The sequence below is a fragment of the Fistularia commersonii genome, chromosome 1 (assembly GCF_037954325.1).
Source record: "Fistularia commersonii isolate RoL2024-O1a breed Wild chromosome 1, RoL_Fcom_v1.0, whole genome shotgun sequence".
Classification (NCBI taxonomy): domain Eukaryota; kingdom Metazoa; phylum Chordata; class Actinopteri; order Syngnathiformes; family Fistulariidae; genus Fistularia; species Fistularia commersonii.
The window spans coordinates 15256428-15274989 of record NC_141284.1 but is presented as its reverse complement, the minus strand read 5'-3'; the positions used below and the strand labels follow the sequence as shown (position 1 = coordinate 15274989).

The 18562-nt window shown below is 44.0% G+C and overlaps 2 protein-coding genes and 2 long non-coding RNA genes across 9 annotated transcripts in view; 2 read left to right on the top strand and 2 right to left on the bottom strand.

Moving 5' to 3' along the window:
• Window positions 1–112: 112 nt before the first annotated feature.
• On the bottom strand, window positions 113–12121 carry lipt1 (lipoyltransferase 1). Of its 4 annotated transcripts, XM_086150291.1 has the most exons (5): window positions 3764–4098; window positions 2874–2952; window positions 1159–1680; window positions 631–852; window positions 113–539 (listed from the first exon to the last, which is right to left on the bottom strand). In XM_086150291.1, the coding sequence occupies exons 2-5, from the start codon at window positions 2902–2904 to the stop codon at window positions 142–144; spliced, it is 1173 nt and encodes a 390-aa protein (XP_086006417.1). In that variant the 5' UTR covers window positions 2905–2952; window positions 3764–4098; the 3' UTR covers window positions 113–141. The 4 variants fall into 4 exon arrangements, with proteins under 4 accessions (XP_086006417.1, XP_086006416.1, XP_086006425.1 ...); XM_086150290.1 differs by lacking the exons at window positions 2874–2952; window positions 3764–4098 and adding an exon at window positions 11989–12121; XM_086150299.1 differs by lacking the exons at window positions 2874–2952; window positions 3764–4098 and adding an exon at window positions 1988–2260.
• Window positions 5848–7435, top strand: LOC147237521 (uncharacterized). Its single transcript, XR_015106452.1, has 3 exons — window positions 5848–7105; window positions 7194–7251; window positions 7338–7435. It is a non-coding gene; the product is annotated as an uncharacterized LOC147237521 (long non-coding RNA).
• LOC147237520 (uncharacterized) lies at window positions 7565–11829 on the top strand. The gene is made up of 5 exons (XR_015106448.1): window positions 7565–7699; window positions 8050–8094; window positions 8411–8487; window positions 8720–8853; window positions 8973–11829. It is a non-coding gene; the product is annotated as an uncharacterized LOC147237520 (long non-coding RNA).
• Window positions 9851–18562, bottom strand: part of btbd7 (BTB (POZ) domain containing 7) — a 24486-nt gene continuing 15774 nt past the window's right edge. For 2 of the 3 annotated variants that reach the window (XM_086150262.1, XM_086150270.1), the window contains exons 4-11: window positions 16369–16577; window positions 15941–16016; window positions 14947–15107; window positions 14697–14840; window positions 14081–14270; window positions 13724–13902; window positions 13087–13497; window positions 9851–12982 (exon numbers count right to left, since the gene is read on the bottom strand). In XM_086150262.1, the coding sequence (XP_086006388.1) occupies window positions 12206–12982; window positions 13087–13497; window positions 13724–13902; window positions 14081–14270; window positions 14697–14840; window positions 14947–15107; window positions 15941–16016; window positions 16369–16577 (2147 nt within the window). In that variant the 3' untranslated portion in view covers window positions 9851–12205. The remainder of the gene's footprint in view (window positions 12983–13086; window positions 13498–13723; window positions 13903–14080; window positions 14271–14696; window positions 14841–14946; window positions 15108–15940; window positions 16017–16368; window positions 16578–18562) is intronic. The other variant, XM_086150279.1, reaches the window with a different exon arrangement.

Genomic DNA, 18562 nt, shown 5'->3' with positions numbered 1-18562 from the left:
TTTCACTGTTTGCTAAGATTATGGTAAGGTTAGAATACTGCAGAAGAATAGAGCTGGAAGTAAGATTTTAGTTGGAACCAGAAAGATTACTTTATTTGAAAGTTCAGGCAATCACCTGTAGGTGGTACTGCCTCACAATCATCAGCCCATGACTGTAGACATGGCATGAAAAAGTTCTTGCAATCTGTGCCTCAGCTCTCTGGTCTCAGACTGCATCAATGCTGTTATAGCTACGGCTGTATGATTAGGGCAGAACCGCTGTCCAACCAACAGGCAACTTATGTCTCTGCTTAGCCGTTTTGGAAGCCACTCAGCAGGAACGTCCAGCTTGCAGCTTTCAATCACACCATTCTTCACCTCAGCGCTCAGCTCTGCATAACTACTGTCCCGGAGAGCAAGCCGGGTTTGAACACTGAACTTTGGTGTCTTTCCAAATGTCCAGTTCCAGTTGTATAGCTCCGATGCCATCCCACAGAGACCTGGGAACTTTGCCACATCACCTGGATCCACGGGAGTCAGTGGTGACCTGAAGCCAAACTCTAAAATGGAGCTGGAGATTATTAGCAGTCCAAAAAGCATAGTGTGGGATGAAATTAAGGTATCAAACCCCATGGAGGCTGTACAGCTTACCTTTGTTATATTGGTGTGTCAGGGCCTCTAGCAGCTCCTCCCACTGCAATGAGGGGATGTAGTCTAGCAGGTTAGCGATAGGGGAAGGCACACTGGGGGTGGCATTGCTGATGATACCAGGGCATGTCGGGCGCAGCACTGATATCAGGGCTGAGCGATTAGCTGAGTGCAGCAGCGTGCAGTGATGGTAGGATGATATTCGACTTAGTCTGGATGCACTCCCTGCAAACGGCCACAACCGATATCCTTGGAGCTGTATGAAACAACTTGCTCTTACATCAGTCTTAACTTTCTTAAACCAATTTAGCGGTTTGTGTCACAATGGAGAATTTAGTCATACCTCTTCAGTTTTTTAATGGCATTTTTAGAGAAATTCAGTAAATGAGACAACCAATTATTTGAGGTGCAGAAAGTAGTAAGCCGACACATTTTGAATTATACACAAAGCTTGCAAATACAAAATAAAAGAATTGGAGGATTTTAAGATAGCTGGATATTGGAGACAGCACCCTCCTATTCACCACCTACCTGAGATCTTGTATCGACCCTCCAGGATTATGTCAAACCTATTGGTGGCCTCTACTTGTAGTCCTGGTTGCAGCTGCTTCAAAGCCTCTGTGATGACCCTCAGGTTCCTCTGTCGGTCATATGCCTTCTTAGAGGTGAAGAAGGTCAGGTTGAGGTTCCCCAAGTCATGGAAGACCGTTCCACCGCCACTCCTCCTGCGGGCTAGAGAAACCCCATTTTGCCTCATAATGGGGAGGTTGCATTCCACCCAGGGATTTTGGTGGCGTCCAATAACCACAGTGGGACGGTTCCTCCACAGCAGCAGGACGCTTTGCCGTTGCAGATCCACATTGGCCTCAATCCAGTCCTCTAGAGCCAAGTTCTGGTACACATCAGTTGACCGAGAGATCAGGACCAGTCCTGCCTCACCACCTCCCCACAGACCGCCGCGGTTCTGCGTCACCAGGCTGCGATGAGTTGAGGCACTGCTGGACAGAAACTGCAATCTTCTTACCAGGAGCATCACAGAGGCAGTTGAAACATCTGGAAGATAGAGTTCTGCAATTAACAATTTTATCTGTGTCAGTAATAAAAACAGTTTGGATTAAATGGACCTGCTTGTTTTTTAGGAAGCATGAAAAGCACAGATGCATTCAAATTAATGTCCTGTAATTGAGAAGACCTAGAAGCTACATTTAGTCTGACATCATTTTCTAAGTCTTCACCTGGTGCAGGTGATGTTACCAAGCATCTGCCTCATCGATAAACTCAATCACAAAAAAAACACTTTGGTACCGCCCATTGTGAAATTGTTATTTGTTACAAACTAATAAAAAAGGAGGGAACTAACCCGTTACAATGACAAATATGTGACGTCACAGTCCCGTCCTTTAGCCGGCTGCCCACCTAGCATTAGCTTTAGCCGCAAATGTAGTTCAGCTATAGCTTTAGCCCTAGTTGTAATTCCGCTGTTAGCCTTGGCTGCAGCTGTTAGTTGTTCCTTTTCCTCTGCCGCCCTCGTCAGTGTCAAGCCACAGAAGGAATTTCTGTCTTTACAGAAACCCTACCGACGACGTTTGCGGACGCTTTTTAGTTAAACCTAAGGGAACCTCGTGGGCGCTATTAGGACATGAGCGGTAAACAAGTTCCGGCTGAACCTTTCAGAATAGAGGCGTCGACGGAGCTTCTTCCGAGTAAATTGACGATTTTGATTTTATCCGTGAACCTTCACAGACACAAATCCGATTAAAACAACTGCCAATTTCAATATTGTCATTTATACAGTTTAAAGGGTAGTATTCAAAAATTCACTACATGTATCCCTACATCAGGCAATCACGGCAGAGACCCCTGTTTTGCTCTCAAACAGGTTTCAATTTCTTCCTGAGGAGAAGGTGAGCTTTTTGCTTCAAAACACACACTGTTTTTGCAGTCAAAGCCGGTTTAGATCCATTGCAGGGGTGGCCAACCAGTCAGAGGCTAAGAGACAAAGTTTTTACTGTGTTACCACGAAGACCATACATGTGGGTATACATGACTTGTCCCAATCCCTTCCCCTTACTCTCCCATTCTCTTTTACAAACAGAGACCTTGCTCTGCTAGATTTACTATAAATGTCACACACCAACATGATAATGGCAAAAACTTCCACAGAACTAAGACAGCAGGCCAGTCATTTTCAACAATGGACGCTGTGCAGTGTCTCACCAAAATATGAACAGCATTTTTTCTCTTACCATGCATGTTGCTTAGTGGGACTTCTGGCATTCCTTGCCCTCAAGTCAGTTCTTCCCACTCCAAGCAATTCCTTCACATCTGTCAAGACAGATCAATGGTTTGATTTCACATGTTTCAGGGCGGAAAAAGAGACTCAGACATGTATGTTGACCCAAACATTGACAGTATCTTAAGCGTGGCCCGTTTGACATTTTGGCACACTTTTCCAGAATTTAATGGTCCCTTCTTTCAAAGCGGGTTTCAGTTGGTCCTCTTCACAAAGATTGATTATCTCCAATTCAGCCACAGCGTCATCCGTGACCAGCGGGGCTTGCAAACAGCCCTTCTCCGGATTAAACAGGTCAACGAGATGAGTGTTACGGTCCCTGAGTGCGTCACAACATTTCGGAGCAACTGCTATTCTGTCTGACCATTCAAAGTGACTAACTTTTGCTTGTGAAGTTCAGTCCCTTTTGGAAAGATTTGAAGGCCAAGATTTGAAGGCCTTGAATGCGCTAATGATGCCTGACAGATAAGAGAGAGGCCGTCCAATAAAAAAAAATATTGCGTTCATCTTCATATTTTCGTTTTGCTGTGTATTTTTACGTCATTTTGAGAGTGAACTTAGTAGGCCTGCACTACTCAACGATTTTCCCTCCAAGTCAACACTCATGCGCACGATATGCACCATATGTATATAAAAACCACTCAAACCCCAAATTCGACATGAACGTAAGAGACACATGAAACCAGGCAAAGAGCCCCAGTAGCCGCCGGTTGGCCAGGTATTTTCATGATGTGTGGCTCAGCATAATTTAGTCTGATATTTTCACACTTCGGGATGTTTTTCCAGTTTTCCTTATTGATTTAGTTTGTCAGTTTTTTCTTGAACCAACAGAATCAGACTCACCAGCTCCTGCTCAAAGTGAAGGTGAGTGAAACCAGGCAACAACAATCTCCTACATTCTTCCTCTGATCCTTCCAGTTTCCTGTTGACTGGCAGCTCCAGGCAACTCCTCCTCATTCCAAAGGTCCTGGAGAGCACACTGGTGGCCAAATGACAGGAGCGATGGGAGCGCAAGACGTCGCTGGTCTGCCAGCCACGAAGACGCCCAAAAAAACATCCAAAGAAGTTTATTTTTCCATCCTGCCAGATAAATATGAACCTCTGATTGAGGAGGAAGATGATAGGCATGACGAGCGGGAGAAGAGGAAGAAGAAAAAGAAGAACACCTACAAGAGGTTCAGGAAGGTAAAAAAAATAAATAAAAAAAACAATGACCTTTGACCTGAAGGTGTGTGTGAGTTAAATAGATCAGGACTACGGTTGTGGTGTTGCGGGGACCGTGCTTACCATTCGTTAGATGGATGAACGTGATGTTTGTTTTCCTCGTTCGTGGATGAACTGGGGAAGGAATACTCGTGAAGGCTTGTACTGCTAGAAATGTGTGAGATGAAATGTTTTTCTGTTTATTCGTTCCCATTTTGTTTCCACGGGGCTACGGATTCAAAATGAGCTGTCCAACAGTCTGGTACGGCCATCCTCGCCCTATTCGAGCCTAATGTTTATGTACATAGTTCCCTAACACATAATGAAATGAAATCATCTGAGGAGCTCTAAAATGAAATGATCAGTAGTAGTGATGATTAGTTGGAGCTAGTGATCAATATTAATTTATAAACTGATAAATAACTTGAATTAATATGCAAATAGGAAATTACAAACACCTCTGGAAATAAGATATCTTAGAATATGAGATGAAATTGGAAAATAGAAAAATATTTGATTTTTGCAGGTCGTGGTTAAACATTTATTTTACCTTTGACCCAAAGACAACAGAGCAGACGTTGACAGCTGCAGAAGATAAAGGCTGTTAGAATACAAACAAAGCGAGTGAAATCTGGATCTGGAATTGTGTAGGACCTCGGGACTATTTTTGACTGTCACTGTGTCAGAACTGATTTTGATCCTGTAACAAGTTGATCAGATGTAACAAACTTGGTTTCCATTAGAACATCAGGAAGGCTTTGAGCTTCAGTTGGCGCTGCATCGTCACCGGATTGCAGAACATGGCGTCCAGTTACTCGGTGCCAGTGTCAGCTGCAGTCATCGTGGTGTCAGAGACTCACCGAGCCACAGTCAGCAAAGACCGATGGGATTGAAGTAACTGTGCACGTTGACTTCATGTTTAGTGACTCCCCCTTAAAATGCACACTACACTTTTTCTGGATTTGTAATAGGTGTGACATCAGACAGGAAGTTTATGTCATTTGCAGCTTCACCGACCATCATACAAAAATGGGTGGAGCAAATCATTTACATCATCACGGGGACAACAGTTCCCAGGCATTCGAAACCTTGAAGATATTTTGCCGAAACAAATAAATATATTTTTATTGGATTGCTTTTTAAAGTGTTGTTTTACAGGAATTTGAAAGGAAGTTTGTTTTCAGTAGTTTTAGCAGAATAGATGTTCAGTTCACAAAACACATGAATATATTAACTTATCCTGTTTTCGGCATTATTATTTTATTTGTCAATAACACCACCCTTTGTAAGTTTTTTTTTTCGCTTGTCATATTCTATCATCTACATTTTATGTTGTTTTAATTCACCAACAATACAGTGTAATCCAAAATATAAGTTTGTATTCTGTTCACTCTTTTTGTCCGTGAATTCACTTTGTCGCAGTTCTTGATGTCAGTGATGTCACACAGGTGTGCTGCCCCCGATGTGGGCTGTGTCACAGCTTCCCCTTTCTCAGCCCACATCGGGGACGATGTCTTGAGTATGGATCGGACAGATTCCTGGATTTCACAGTGAGAACACAGCGCAGCAGCCTTTCTACTGTAATGAAGATCCCCTTTTGCTTTTACGTGGATTCGACTATCCTGCTAGCGAGGCCGATCCCTGTTGAGGAGCCACAGAGAGAGAGAGCGTGTAACTTTGGGCCTCCCGGGACCGTGTTAGACACCAGCGTCTGGCTACTGAGTTCACATTGCAAACTGCCAAACGCAATGCCTGGTGAGCTGTGGCCAAGAATTTCATCCAGAATTTCAATTCGAGGGACTTCGAGGGACTTATTTTGTTTGAGGTTTTCCTGTAAACGGTGTAGTGGAGATCCATTGGTGTGTTCCACAGGCGGCTGAACTGTTCTCTTGGGTCCTGCAGCCTGGTATACCAGCTGGGACGTTCCCCCTGGGGGAGAGCCAGGATTCCTGCTGTCACCTTGGACTTCAGCAGCTTCCGCTACTCCGCCTGGGCTTCCGGCTCTCGTGTTTCATCTCCGATCCCGCGTGTCTGAACTTCCGTTTGCGTCTGAGCCTCCGTCTTCTGTATCTGAGCGTCCAGCTTCGGTGTGAGCGCCTCCAGAATCTGGTCTATTTTCTTCTCGAGGGCCTTCCTGTCCTGCAGGGCCTGACAGAACTGTTCCTTCAGTTGCTGGTTCTTGGCCGTTAAGCCGGACCTTTTCTTGCTGAATGATTTTCTCTCTTTGTACAAAGTCTTGTAGAGATGGTCACACTCAGCCTGGTAGCTGGACAGCGCCAGCTGCAATTCGTCTGCCTTCCTTTTCAGTTCGCACTGCATCTTCTTGTTGTATTCCCTTTGAGCCCTGCCATCCTCCAACAACGTCTCATAAGCCTGCCCAAGTCGCAGAAATTCATCCTCACGTGTCCTGATATCTATTTTCAGGGCTGCTATTTTTCGACACATATCAGCTCTGGTGTTCCGCTCCTCGTAATAATCCCTCTCCAGGTGCTCCTTTTCCTTTAAGATCCTCTCCTTCTCCTCCACAATTTCACACATACGTCGTATTAGTTGATGCGCCTCCTTCTGTAGTTTTGTGTCATTGTTTCCGGGGGTGGTTTCGGCGCTGTGGTTGCCGTTCGTCTGGGGGGTCAAATTAACGTCATTCTCCCTGTTTTTCTCAAATCGCCAGTTTTCTGAGGAGCTCGTGTCATCCTCCATCTCGAACATCTTCCAATGTCATCTTGACCGTCCGTCTTTTACAGAGTCCATTACACCACTGGAGCTGTCATTTGACAGAATGCTGTGGTCTCTGTGTGCCCATAATGGCAATGATGGACCCTAGATCTATGAACTCGACGACAAAAGCTGTATCATCTATAATCTTAATTTCAAAAACCACCGCCAGCAAAGTTGTTTCAATTTCATTTTTCTTTGGTGGCAATTTTTTGCTGAGAATGCAGGAATGGGGAATTTGGGGACTTCTATTGTTAGCTGGCACTGGTGAGTCCTTCTGATTTCAGTTCAGTGACAGATACACAAAGTGCTTGTACACCCTGCATTAGCTGATCAGTCTCATTTATCTTCACAGGTGAAAGAGGAGGGGATCAACAAAGATCTTTACAATCACGACCTCAACGGTTGTCCGAGTGAGCGGCCTCACCCAGACACTGATGATCAGGTCCTCCTTTTCTTCCAACTCATCTCTAAAATATTCAATTTGTGGTATTTCCAGAGTTGTCAATTGCTTGGCAATTATAAGGTCAACGATGAGAAGATCCAATAGGTCGTCTGTCTAGTTTTTTTGTGGACATAGCCTTGCTCACTTTGCAGGTATGACTCTCTTTCTTTTTTTCTTCAAGAACTGCACACTTTAAGCAATAAAAACAGACGTGCAAAAAACACAAGCAGTAGCAACCAGCAACTATTCCCTCTTTCTAATTTAGCACTCTCTAAGGAAGAGGAGGAAGAGGAGGAGGTTGAGGTTGGTGCAGAGGAAGAGGAGCAGCAGGGAGATTATAAGCAGAGTTAAACTAAATGAGATGACTGCGAGGGAAGAGACAGCCCTGAGCAGACTCCCCTGCCCGCCTCCTTCAGGTTTTTCACTCAGTTTTCCATCTCAAAAAAACAACAAGCATGCAGGAAACATGAACTGAATATATTTCTTCAGCTGTAAGATATAATGTTGGTTGCACATATAAGCCATTGTTGTAATTTCACATTGTTAACAACATTGTTGTTACTTCAACCTCTTGATGGGTTTAAGAAGCTTTTTTTTGTTATATTTACTTATTTTTTTTAACTTCTTCCAACCATGTCACTTGGAAAATTGACTTTTTATAATGTTGCTGTTACAAACTGGTCTTAGTTTTAAAACAGGTGTTGATATCCTGGACACTTTCAGTTCTATCCTGGTATTAATTTGTATAAACACTTTAAACTTGCAGAGGCTGAGGGGAATACCTGGACATTTGGAGTATAATCAATATCAGGTCAGAGAGAAAAGGTTTAAGAACCAAACAAATCTTAGATAAGCGTTTGATAGTGACGTTTCAGTGTTTGCATTTTCCTGCAAAATTTACAGAAATGAGAAAGTGAAAACATCTCAGCCTGACCGAGAAAAAGTTTCCTGTCAATACTGCCAATTCTGCCATTTGTTTCACACCATATAGCTTCATATTCATTTTTGGTCAGATATTCTGTCGTCAGTTTCACACTTCACTCCATCAAATAGGATGAAAACTTGTGTGAACTTTGGAAGGAGCCCTGACTTTAAAATATTGCTGCTTGTTTCCATCTTGCCACTAGGTGGGGCAGAAGGGCAGTGTGTGGCTCAGACCTGCGCCCGTCGTGGCTGCCTTCCTGTCCATTCTCCTCCTTTTGGGGTAATTAAGAGGAGAAATGACCCCAGAGGCCCTGATTCTTCCACTCTGCATGACAGCTTTGGCCGGGCTCCACAGGGCAGCTTACTGTAAACTCGTGATTTTCATCACCAATCATCTCATTGCGACCATTGTCCTGAGACTTCCCCCCTCCGAAATCTGACCATTATCGCCGGTGCCCCTTTGGCCAATCCCTCCTTAATTTTTTTTTTTTTTTTTTTTTTTTACATTTTAGACTTTAGGTTAGCTGCAAACAAGCATGAGGAAATGACAGGCGGCTGCGCAGGGGCCACGGCCAAACCTATTGTGTGGAAACTGAAAGAGCTTCAGGGCCCAGAGCCAGGAGAGGCAGCGACAGGGAGCCTTACGGTCAGTACTCTGAGCTTCATCAGTGAATCAAGTGTTATATCAGCATTTAGTTTGTTACTCCTTCTGGGCTGAAGCATATGTGATGCATGGTTACACGGTGGGCTTATGTGTCTTCCTAGGTACGTTTTTTCATGGATCAGTCTCTCGGTTCTGGCCTATGAGAATAAAGGTTTGGAGGAACCAATCGGGCAAACTGAAAAGAGCCATATCAATTTTCCACAGGATACATTCCAAAGGTGATTTTTGACCAATTCAACTTTCTTCCAATAGGTTATGATGAACTGTCAACGAGAATCACTGCATCTTCATTACAATTCGCTTTTGTGGGAAAGGGAAAATTCACATCCGTTTGCCAAAAGATGGGATATTTGAGCACATTGAAAAAGATAACAATGTAGTAATAAGTAAGGCATCATTCCTTTTATCAATGGTTAGTTTCATACACATCACAAACGTGCCATTGTTCACTTTTGTCCTGCTCTTTGCTTCTTTGCAAATCTGACCTATTCCGTCCGTGTTTGTTTTTTGAGGTGCTGAAGACCGGAGAAAGGAAAAAAAAAAAATCACTAGTGAGAAGGTGCCACTGCTGCTGCTTCCCGTCATTGTGTGGTTCACACTGAGCTTTTAATGTTTAATAAAAGGACTGATGTGCTGCACCAAATGAAGCTTGAACAATTAGTGCAGAAAACGTCGATGAGTAAAGCACATATCTGTACCGCCTGAGTTGTATTGACAGTTTCATAGTGGTTTGTAATAATGCTCAAAATGTAATGAATAAAGTGAAAGGTTGTCATTTGAAAAAATAGTTGAGGTTTTATGTGTTGTTTTTTTTCATATGACTGCAAGACAGTTTCTGCACTGGATGCTTTAAAGACAGTGTCTTCAATCGTTTTAATGGAATGTCTGAATGTTTACACAAAGCTGTATCCTGATTTTTTTTTCAAGATTAAAGACGTCACCTTTCTTGCGCCAGATAATCCCACTGAAATCAAGTCAATTTTATAATATCAAACCATTTTATTTTGAGGATGCCAAAGTTGACCACTGTTATGCACCTTTTGAGGCGACAGTAGAAAAATAGATTCAGTGAAACTAAATGCAACTTAATGTCAATCTACAAACATCTTTTTTTTTTTTTCTCTATGATACCATACAAGTACAATGTACCTGTTACAATTCAACACAAGCAATCAAACATTTCCGATGGTTCAATTTCAAAAGGTGCTAAATAACACTATATACACAAAACAAGCTACATGAGATTTCAAACAACTATTTGATGCAGGCTGGTAAGCTGGTAATAAAGAGCTTGCATAGACATCAAAGTCACTTCTCCAATAAAAGCCCGGCCGCAGGCAGGGGAAGGCACTGGCTTCTCTACAGCAAAGAGCAAAACAAGGACTTTGATTCAATGGAACATTGTCCTGGAAAATTAAACAACTACCCAACATGAACATAGGGAGGAATCTGAAGTTTTGCATTTTTTCCCTATGAAGCAAGCTAGATGGAAAAATGATTTTCTGCTTGGCAACATCAATCTTCAGATCCTCTATATATTCCTGTTACTTAGTGTGAATATACAAAAAAAAAAGAAAAAAAAAAAAGACATTCTACAAAACTCGATAATCCACGCCACTTACAATATTCAACGAATTGCTCTAAATTTAGACCATTCAAGAACAAAATAGATTTGGAGACACAATCTTTGTTTTTATACCACGAATTCGTAGTGAGATTTCATGACAAAGACAAGTACACAGTGTTGTCCACTACAGTAAAAACACAAACCTTCAACGACCACTAAAAAGTGATTGAAACTATGAAAATTTCATCAGAACACGTGGAACTCAATTCGTTATATACAATTCCCATTGGAGATATGAGCCAGCAATCGCCAATTTTCAGTCAATTTTTCTTTTGTTCAAAATTCAATTGTTCCTTTCGCCTCAACCAAAGAACAGAAGGCTCCTACAGTGCAATGATACTGTTACGTGAGGTTTTATGGCAGCTGTTGGTAACAGCCTTTCATGAGTGTTCTTGCAAGGTTCTGGAACTCCAGCTGCTGCGGCTCCTCAACAGTGTATTGAACAGCATCAACACGGACTATGCGAGTCCCCAGTCTCCCCGTGAGGTGGCAAAACGGAGCACAAATGGTTTACTGGTTCTACCACCCACAAAACTGCAGTGTGCGTCCAATGTGAATAGAACAGTCAAATAAGCATTTAACAAGGGTTAAGATATAATGACATCATACTTAATCGAATAAAAGGTAGCTAAAACGGAATATTCCAAGCACTGATTAAGGCTTCAGATTTGATTACTTGATGCTATTGGATTAAACAAAGAGAGGGAGCTCGAGCACACTGACCACTGCACTTTGTGCTGAAGGCTTATCTCCTCAGACTCCCTGATATGTACAAACAGACCTGGCTGGAGATGGGAGAATACAGTACTGAGATTGTCAAAACAAGTCACATTTGTGCACGGAAACACATGCACACACATCCGCAAACCCACCGGCGCTCCGCTACTCTGGATCACTGTACGTCAGCTGCCACAGCACAGCACCCCGACATCTTTCTTGTGACGAACCGAGTCAAGTCTGACACGGGTATCAGACCGGTTTACTGAAGTGTAACAATCTCCGATCCCCCCCCATATCCGATCTACTGTTTGCTTGGTGTGACTGTGCCATGGCCCGTTACTCATTGGCCCTGCAGAACCATGGAAAGGAGGGGAGAACTAGTCAGGTGGCCAGCTGGATGCACGTTAACAGAAATGAGTCATAGGACAAGGGAAAACAGACAGCTATAGTTTTGTGTGATTTTATCGCGAAACCCTCTTCCAGACTGTGTGCTATTGTTTGCCTCTGTAAACCAAGATTCTTATCGCGCCATCTCCCGTTCTGGGCTAAAAATAACAGAAAACATGAATATAGTCTTTGTTGAACCATCTGTTCATGACTGAGCTACATTATGTGATGTGACCTGCACAATTCACATGGCATGGAGCAAACCTCTTACTTTACAACCACTCGATACGACAACTCAACCCCGGAATAGCCTGACGCCCTCCCCAAACCGTCCTCGAGGCGATCAATAAAATCTACAGTTTCCTTAAAACTAATTGTCTTACCATATTCCGAATGTGTGATGGATAGCATAGGTTGACAGAGGTAGGACAAAAGGACAGATCCTATAAATAGCAACCGTTGACCACCTCTTTCCCACTTCCTCTTCAGCGCATACACGTTCACACCGCCACGCATTTAGTGCTTGGCCATCCATTTTCATGGATAGTTGCTCATCACTTATTCCCTTTTCTTAACTCGACTGCTCATCCTCGACCAGGGTTAAAGTGCAGATTTCTTGTAAGGGTAGTCAGGCTTGCTGGGAGACCTGCGGTCTCGTGTGATGTCCTCCGTGACACTGTTCCTGTGAGGCTGCTGAAGTGGCCCTGGGCCTGATGACTCGCCTGCAAGAACCATGTCCTCTGGGACATCTCTAGGCCCCGTGTGCCTGTCATCATAGCTGTCCATATTTACACTGGGGGAGCGCAAATGGCCCAAGCCATGAGTGAGGTCCGTTTCATTGGACCGTCCCCTTTGGACGTGTCCCATCCTCGGCTGGGCCGCGGAGGGGCTGGCAAGAAGTCCATCATGCCTCTGAGAGGTCATGCTCAGAACATCTAGTCGTAGGGGGTCGGGGGCACTATGACCTTGCGGATGGCCCTGGGACTGAGAGTCAGATATATAGGGGGGTGGATAAGGGCCAGTGGGGGAGCAGTTGTGGCTGTATAAGTCTGGTCCAGCAAATGAGGGCAGAGGGTGGGTGGACGTCGGCGTTGCAGGTCGACAGGAGAAGTCATACAGGTCAGGGAACTCTGCTTGCGCCTCCAGCTTGGGTTCAGGAGCATGTCTCTTACAGGAGTGGCCATGTCCGGGACCGTGGCTATGGCTGAGATGGATGGAAGGGCAGGGTCCGTGGGGAAGATGGTGGCCTGAGGGGCCCATTGGGCTGTGAGGGCCTTCCCTGTCCACCTCTGCCATGTGCTGTTCCCTCAGCGACATGACCGAGACACCCAGTGCGATATCAGGCATGAACTCCCTCATCGTGGGCTCCATGTTCATCTGGATTAGAAAACAGCGACAATTTTTGTAACATTCCTGAAAAAATGCTCAAATGACGTTCTTAAGCATGAGGATGCAATAAAGAATAAGGAAGGGACACACACACTCACAGCTTGCTGGTCTGAAAGCAAAACTCGGCCCATAGCCTGTGGGTTGGTGCAGTCTGGGGGCTGGGGCCTGGGCACAGAGGAGTAGTCTGAGCCTCCGTGCTTGGCGGCTAAATGCCGCTGGGTCAGGGTGCGGCTGCAAGGATAGGAGAAGGAACGGGTGGGGGTCGGCATGGGAACACGGGGTCGCCAAGCACCCTTGAGCTGGGCATGGCTTGGTGTTGCCGGGGGGTGGTATGGTGGCGGTGGGGGAGGCAAAGGAGGGTGGAAGCCCGCTACCCCTTCTAGCTCTGTGAACATGCTGTCCATGGCTGGGCTACTGTTCACGCGACAGCGGCCCACTTGGCGTAGAGCCAGGATTGGACTCTCATCACCAAATCGTTCATCGGGAAAAAACTTGTATGGGTTCTGAAAGGATGGGAAACAAAGATGGAGATGAAGAAGCCTTTATTTATTGTGAAACCATCAGGATTTTTCGACAATTTATCCAATAGGGTATTTCAAAGCCTTTGCTGATTACTATCCTGCGTGTGTGTGTGTGTGTGTGTGTGTTGCCAGCCTTTCGTTTTCCCTTTTGGAATCCAAGATGTGTACTGTTAACACCCAACCCACAGTGACACTTTTTTCTGCCGACCTGTAGTAGCTCGGTGGCTCCGTCTGCCAAACCGAATTCACGGAGGACTCTCAACTGCAGCTCATAGCTGACGGTGCCACCCTCGCCACAGTTGAGGGCGTAGGCTCTCTGCACCTGCTCTGTGTGTCTCAGTTCCTGCAGCCTCCTGATCATCTCCCTCACCACCGAGAGCTGCGGCACTGAAAGAACAAAAAGAATATAAAAACGAGCCACATCTTCAACTGAATAAAAAAAATGCAATTTTGAAACAAGTAGGACTTAAGTCTATGCACTCGTTCAGGGTGTGACATGAAAAGTTCTTGATTAGTTTCTGCTGCTGCTGCTTGGACTCTGTAACATCCAAAAAGCATTTCTTACCTGGAATTTCATTGGCCACAACTGACGGAGCTGAGGTTGAATTCATTGAGATTTGCTGGTGGTTAATCATGTGACAGCACTGCGGGACAGCATTGTTGACCATGTAGAGCGTGTCCGGAACGTTGGACATGCGCACTAGTCGCAAACGCACCAGGTCGGTCTGCTCTACCATCATTTCATCAAGGACAGACTTGAGGAGGGGGAGGAGAAAGGAGCGAGATGTCACCAGAACTTGTAAACAATGAGAAACTCCACATGCACCTTGATGACCTTCAGAAGTTTTGCTAATTTGTTGTGCCCGAATGACAACTACGTCTACATGGCATAATGGTCTATGAATAGGGCATTGTACTGACCTATGATTATGGGCAATTTGTGGAAACTGACAGGAAATTAAATTTGGTCACAGCGATTACAAGAGCTTTTAAAACTCTGCGAATGCCTTGAGACACCAGGAAATGGATGGTTTCACCGGATCCACATCTTTTCCATTGGCTCCTAACTTTAAACCGACCTGCCATCTTAACAGAAGCCTTTCTTCCGCCGAGCTATGTCACTCAAATAAATATTTTGCTCTTTCTGAAGGCCGCACGAATCTAAAGCGAACGAGCCTTACCTTAGCCTCCTCCACATAAGGGGAGAAGAGGCGAGGACGCACGTAGATGCCCGCGTTCTTCTGCCGCAGCCAGGCATTGGCTTTCCCCCCCTCGGCGGTGGGTAACATGTCTGAAGGGGGTGTACTTAGCAAACCTCTTTTTAGCTGTTGAGGGGAGGAAGAATGTGGATGAGTTCTCCAAAGGTTACGACGAGTCGCGCTCAAGACACACAGCAGGTAGGGGGGGAGGCGTCAGAGAAGGTGTACTGACCGCATCAGAAAGGACATCACTGTGGGGAGGTAATATGTGCTCAGTTCGAATGAAGGGCAGGAGGGGAGAGAGGATGTCCTTCAGCTCCTCTACATCTAGGTCTCTCCTCTTTACTCCCCTTTTGTTCACACTGTGTGCAGTGCCACTTAGCAGGTTGGGCTCTGGATGAACAAGAACAGTGATAAGGAGTTCTTGTTAAAATCTTCTTCTCTTAGCAACCATCCGATAGGCTTTGTCAGTTCAGAGTGGAGCATTTACTCAAATATTTTAACCAGAAACTTGATTTTTAATGCAATAATCCTGAGTCAGAAAATTCAATTCTTGAAGTTGTGGGAATATATACTGCTCCAAAAAAATAAAGGGAACACTTGAACAACACAATGTAACTCCAAGTCAATCACACTTCTGTGAAATCATAGTGTCCACTCAGGAAGCAACACAGATTCATTTTGACTTGTTTTAAGGACATTACATCAAAGTCGGATCAGCCTGGAGTTTGTTTTTACACTTTAATTTTGAGTGTGATTCCTAATCCAGACCTCCATGGGTTGATACAATTGATTTCCATTGATCATTTTTGTGTGATTTTGTCGTCAGCACATTCAACTGTGTAAAGAGCGAAGTATTTCATAACAATATTTCATTCATTTAGATCTAGGATGTGTTTTTTAAGTGTTCCCTTTATTTTTTTGAGCAGTGTATATTGCATTAGCATCCACTCAGCTTAGCTCTTAAAAAACAGATTGCAAGCTCTGACAATTTGTAAGCAAATGCCCTTGACTGTCAAAACCACAGAAGAAAATGGTGTACTCTGAGAAGACAATAAAATGACCAAACACTGTCAAGCTCCAAAGCAATTCATTTCTACTGTAGTTTAGCTTTAGTTTGTAATAGTGATAAGTGTAATTTGGAGGTTCTGTGTGAAGTGTATAATTTCCTCAGAGGCATTTAGACAGGCTGCTCAGAGGGTAATTATAGAGTTGTATTATCTTACCCCTGTCTGCCATCCTCTTAATAAGTTGTTGCTCGCCCCACTTAACAACATACTTGAGAATGTCCTGTTCACTTGCCTGTGAATGAGAGAGAAAAGAGGAAAAGCAAAAGGAAATGTAGGCCAAGCAGGAGGAAAGACAAAATTATTTCTCTGGGCAGGTTTGGCACAAACAAAACTGGAAATGTGTTACAATGTGAATAAGGTGCAAATCCTCAATGAGTTGTTTGTGTAGCTGTATTACAATGGATCACCTGAACTGTAAAATATTCTAAGCTGGGGGGGGGTCAGGTTTGATTAGGGCTTGGGTTTGAAGTCCCTCCCTGAGTGTGCATATAATGACCACATATAAATGATAAAGAGATCGAAGATAAACAGATCTGATTTAATTTAGTTTACCAAAAGCCAAAGGTACTATTTGGTTTGCTTACCTGTAGGTAGTCAGACTGGATTGCGCTGAGAAGGTGTTCCTTGCTAAGCTCGTATAGAACATCTGAGGTAACAACCTGACTGAACTCCTCGCAGAGGAAGTGCATGGCCTGTCTGTGGACCCACTTAGAGCCATATGGCTGGTAACTCCACTTCAGGATAGGGACAAGAGAGTCCAGAGACAAACTTTCCACAATAATATCCTCACAGCCTGGAGAGCAAAAGAGATAGACAGGGGGAGTGAACCATTTGCAACAAAGTTTTCACCTTTATAATCAAATCTGTCTCCCTGAGGACACCAAGCATTGATTCGAGGTAAATATCTTTTAGTGATTGACGAGAGTAATTATTAAGCAACTGAATGTCTGTCAGATTTGTCTCATATTTACAGACACCGGGAGTCCCACAACTAGCCCCCACATCCTCTTTAGTATTTCCTAAAACCAGAGCACATACCAGAACAGCGGGCAGTGGTTTAACTCTGTAACACACAAGCCCACAGAAATGCCTTTGATACCTTGATGTGCTTCTCTTTCAAGCTGCTCACTATGAAAAGTAAACAGTGGCCAGAGGAAATGTGCTACTGTTGCACAAGCGCACAGATTGTGTGTGTGTGTGTGTGTGTTTCAGACGATTTGCAAAAATGCATTAAAAGCCACAAAAAGGTTTTCAAAAGGCAGCACTGAGACAGATTAACATATGCTGTTCACTTTGTACAACCAATAACTCTGAATAAAACACAAAGATGAAGCCAAATAATGTGATTTCCAGTCAGATCTGCCCTGCAGTGACATAGAAACTTGCAAACTTCCTCAATTCAAGCTGTTCTGCCAATCAGCCCTTGTGTGGGTAAGAACGCCCCTTTGTGTGGTCCTTTGAGAAACATTGATCTTGAGCAGGATAATCTAAGCCATCTTTCCTTTCATACACACCTACTTTGACTAAACACTGTGAAACTGAACCTCAAACATGAGAAGGCTGACTACTGCAGTTTGTTTCCTTTACGACTCACCCATTTCTTTAGACATATAGGCAATGTATGTGCTAATACAGATGTACATTGAAATGGGTGCCGACTTTGGATGCACTTCCACCTTGCAGATATTTCTGACACAACAAAAACATAAAGTAAAAGCTGTGATAAAAAAAAAAAAAAAAAAAAGATGGAACGGCTGCATCTTTAAGAAACAAGTACTTAAGGCCTTTTTCATCAGTTCGAACTGAATGGAAAAAGGAGCGGGTCCCCCAACGTCTGTCGCTCCGTCTCATCACTCATCTCTGTGACCTCTCTCCCACCATTCTTATGCGCAACATCACACGCAAAAAACATAAACTATTTTTCACTCCAGACGAGTGGATTAGGAAGGTCCACTTTAATTCAAAGCAACAGCGAATGTCTGAAAACACGGCATGTCATTACGAGCTAGAAAATACAATCAGAATTATTTGCACTGCTATTGCACATCCCTTTCTCTCGGTAGGCAGCACACCACACTCACTGGAGCACTGTGTACTAACAGGAGTAACAACAAAACCCCATGACCACAATCAGTCAGCTCTCCAATGTCCTTGGAAGATATGCAACCTGTCTGGGGGTGATTATTTTGTAATTATTCATGGGTACAGAGATTGCAATCTGCGACATCACGAGACAAGTTCAGAGCCTGTGTGAGTAAATAAAATAAATAACCATTCGAGGACTGCCCCGTCAGTCAAAATGCTCAGAACTCAAGAAAGAGCAATGATATTACTGATTTGTCAGTGAGCCAGAACTGGAGCGAATGCACACTATGAAACCACACCTAGTGTTTACTGTCTCTGTGGGACCCTTGAAAAATTAATAAGGCTTTTAATACTGGCTACCATTTGAGGAAGATGGATACATAAAGGGATGCACATGTTGAGAATAAACATGAATGACAGCGAGCTCGACTACTTCAGGAACACCTTCAGAATGTTACGCAGCCAGATGGCAGCATTCGAGGAGCAACGTAGGACGATTGACAGTGTGACAGATGAGAGCCTTCCTCATATGAAACCTCTGACATCAGCCTCTCCGCTGCCTCGTGAATAGATGTGGTTATTACCGAATCTGAAACTGCACTTCTGGGAAATCCTCATTTCAGACTGAACACAGGGATTATTTAACACTTCAGAGCAACGAATGCAAACAGGCTTTAAGCGAGATTGCAAAAT

Coding starts and splice junctions, on each gene's coding strand:
- lipt1 (XM_086150290.1), bottom strand. CDS start 12,121: ATGCGTGGCGGTGTGAACGTGTATGCGCTGAAGAGGAAGTGGGAAAGA. Junction 853..1,158: donor GGGTCGATACAAGATCTCAG/GTAGGTGGTGAA, acceptor GGCCGTTTGCAG/GGAGTGCATCCAGACTAAGT. Junction 540..630: donor GACACACCAATATAACAAAG/GTAAGCTGTACA, acceptor GCTCCATTTTAG/AGTTTGGCTTCAGGTCACCA.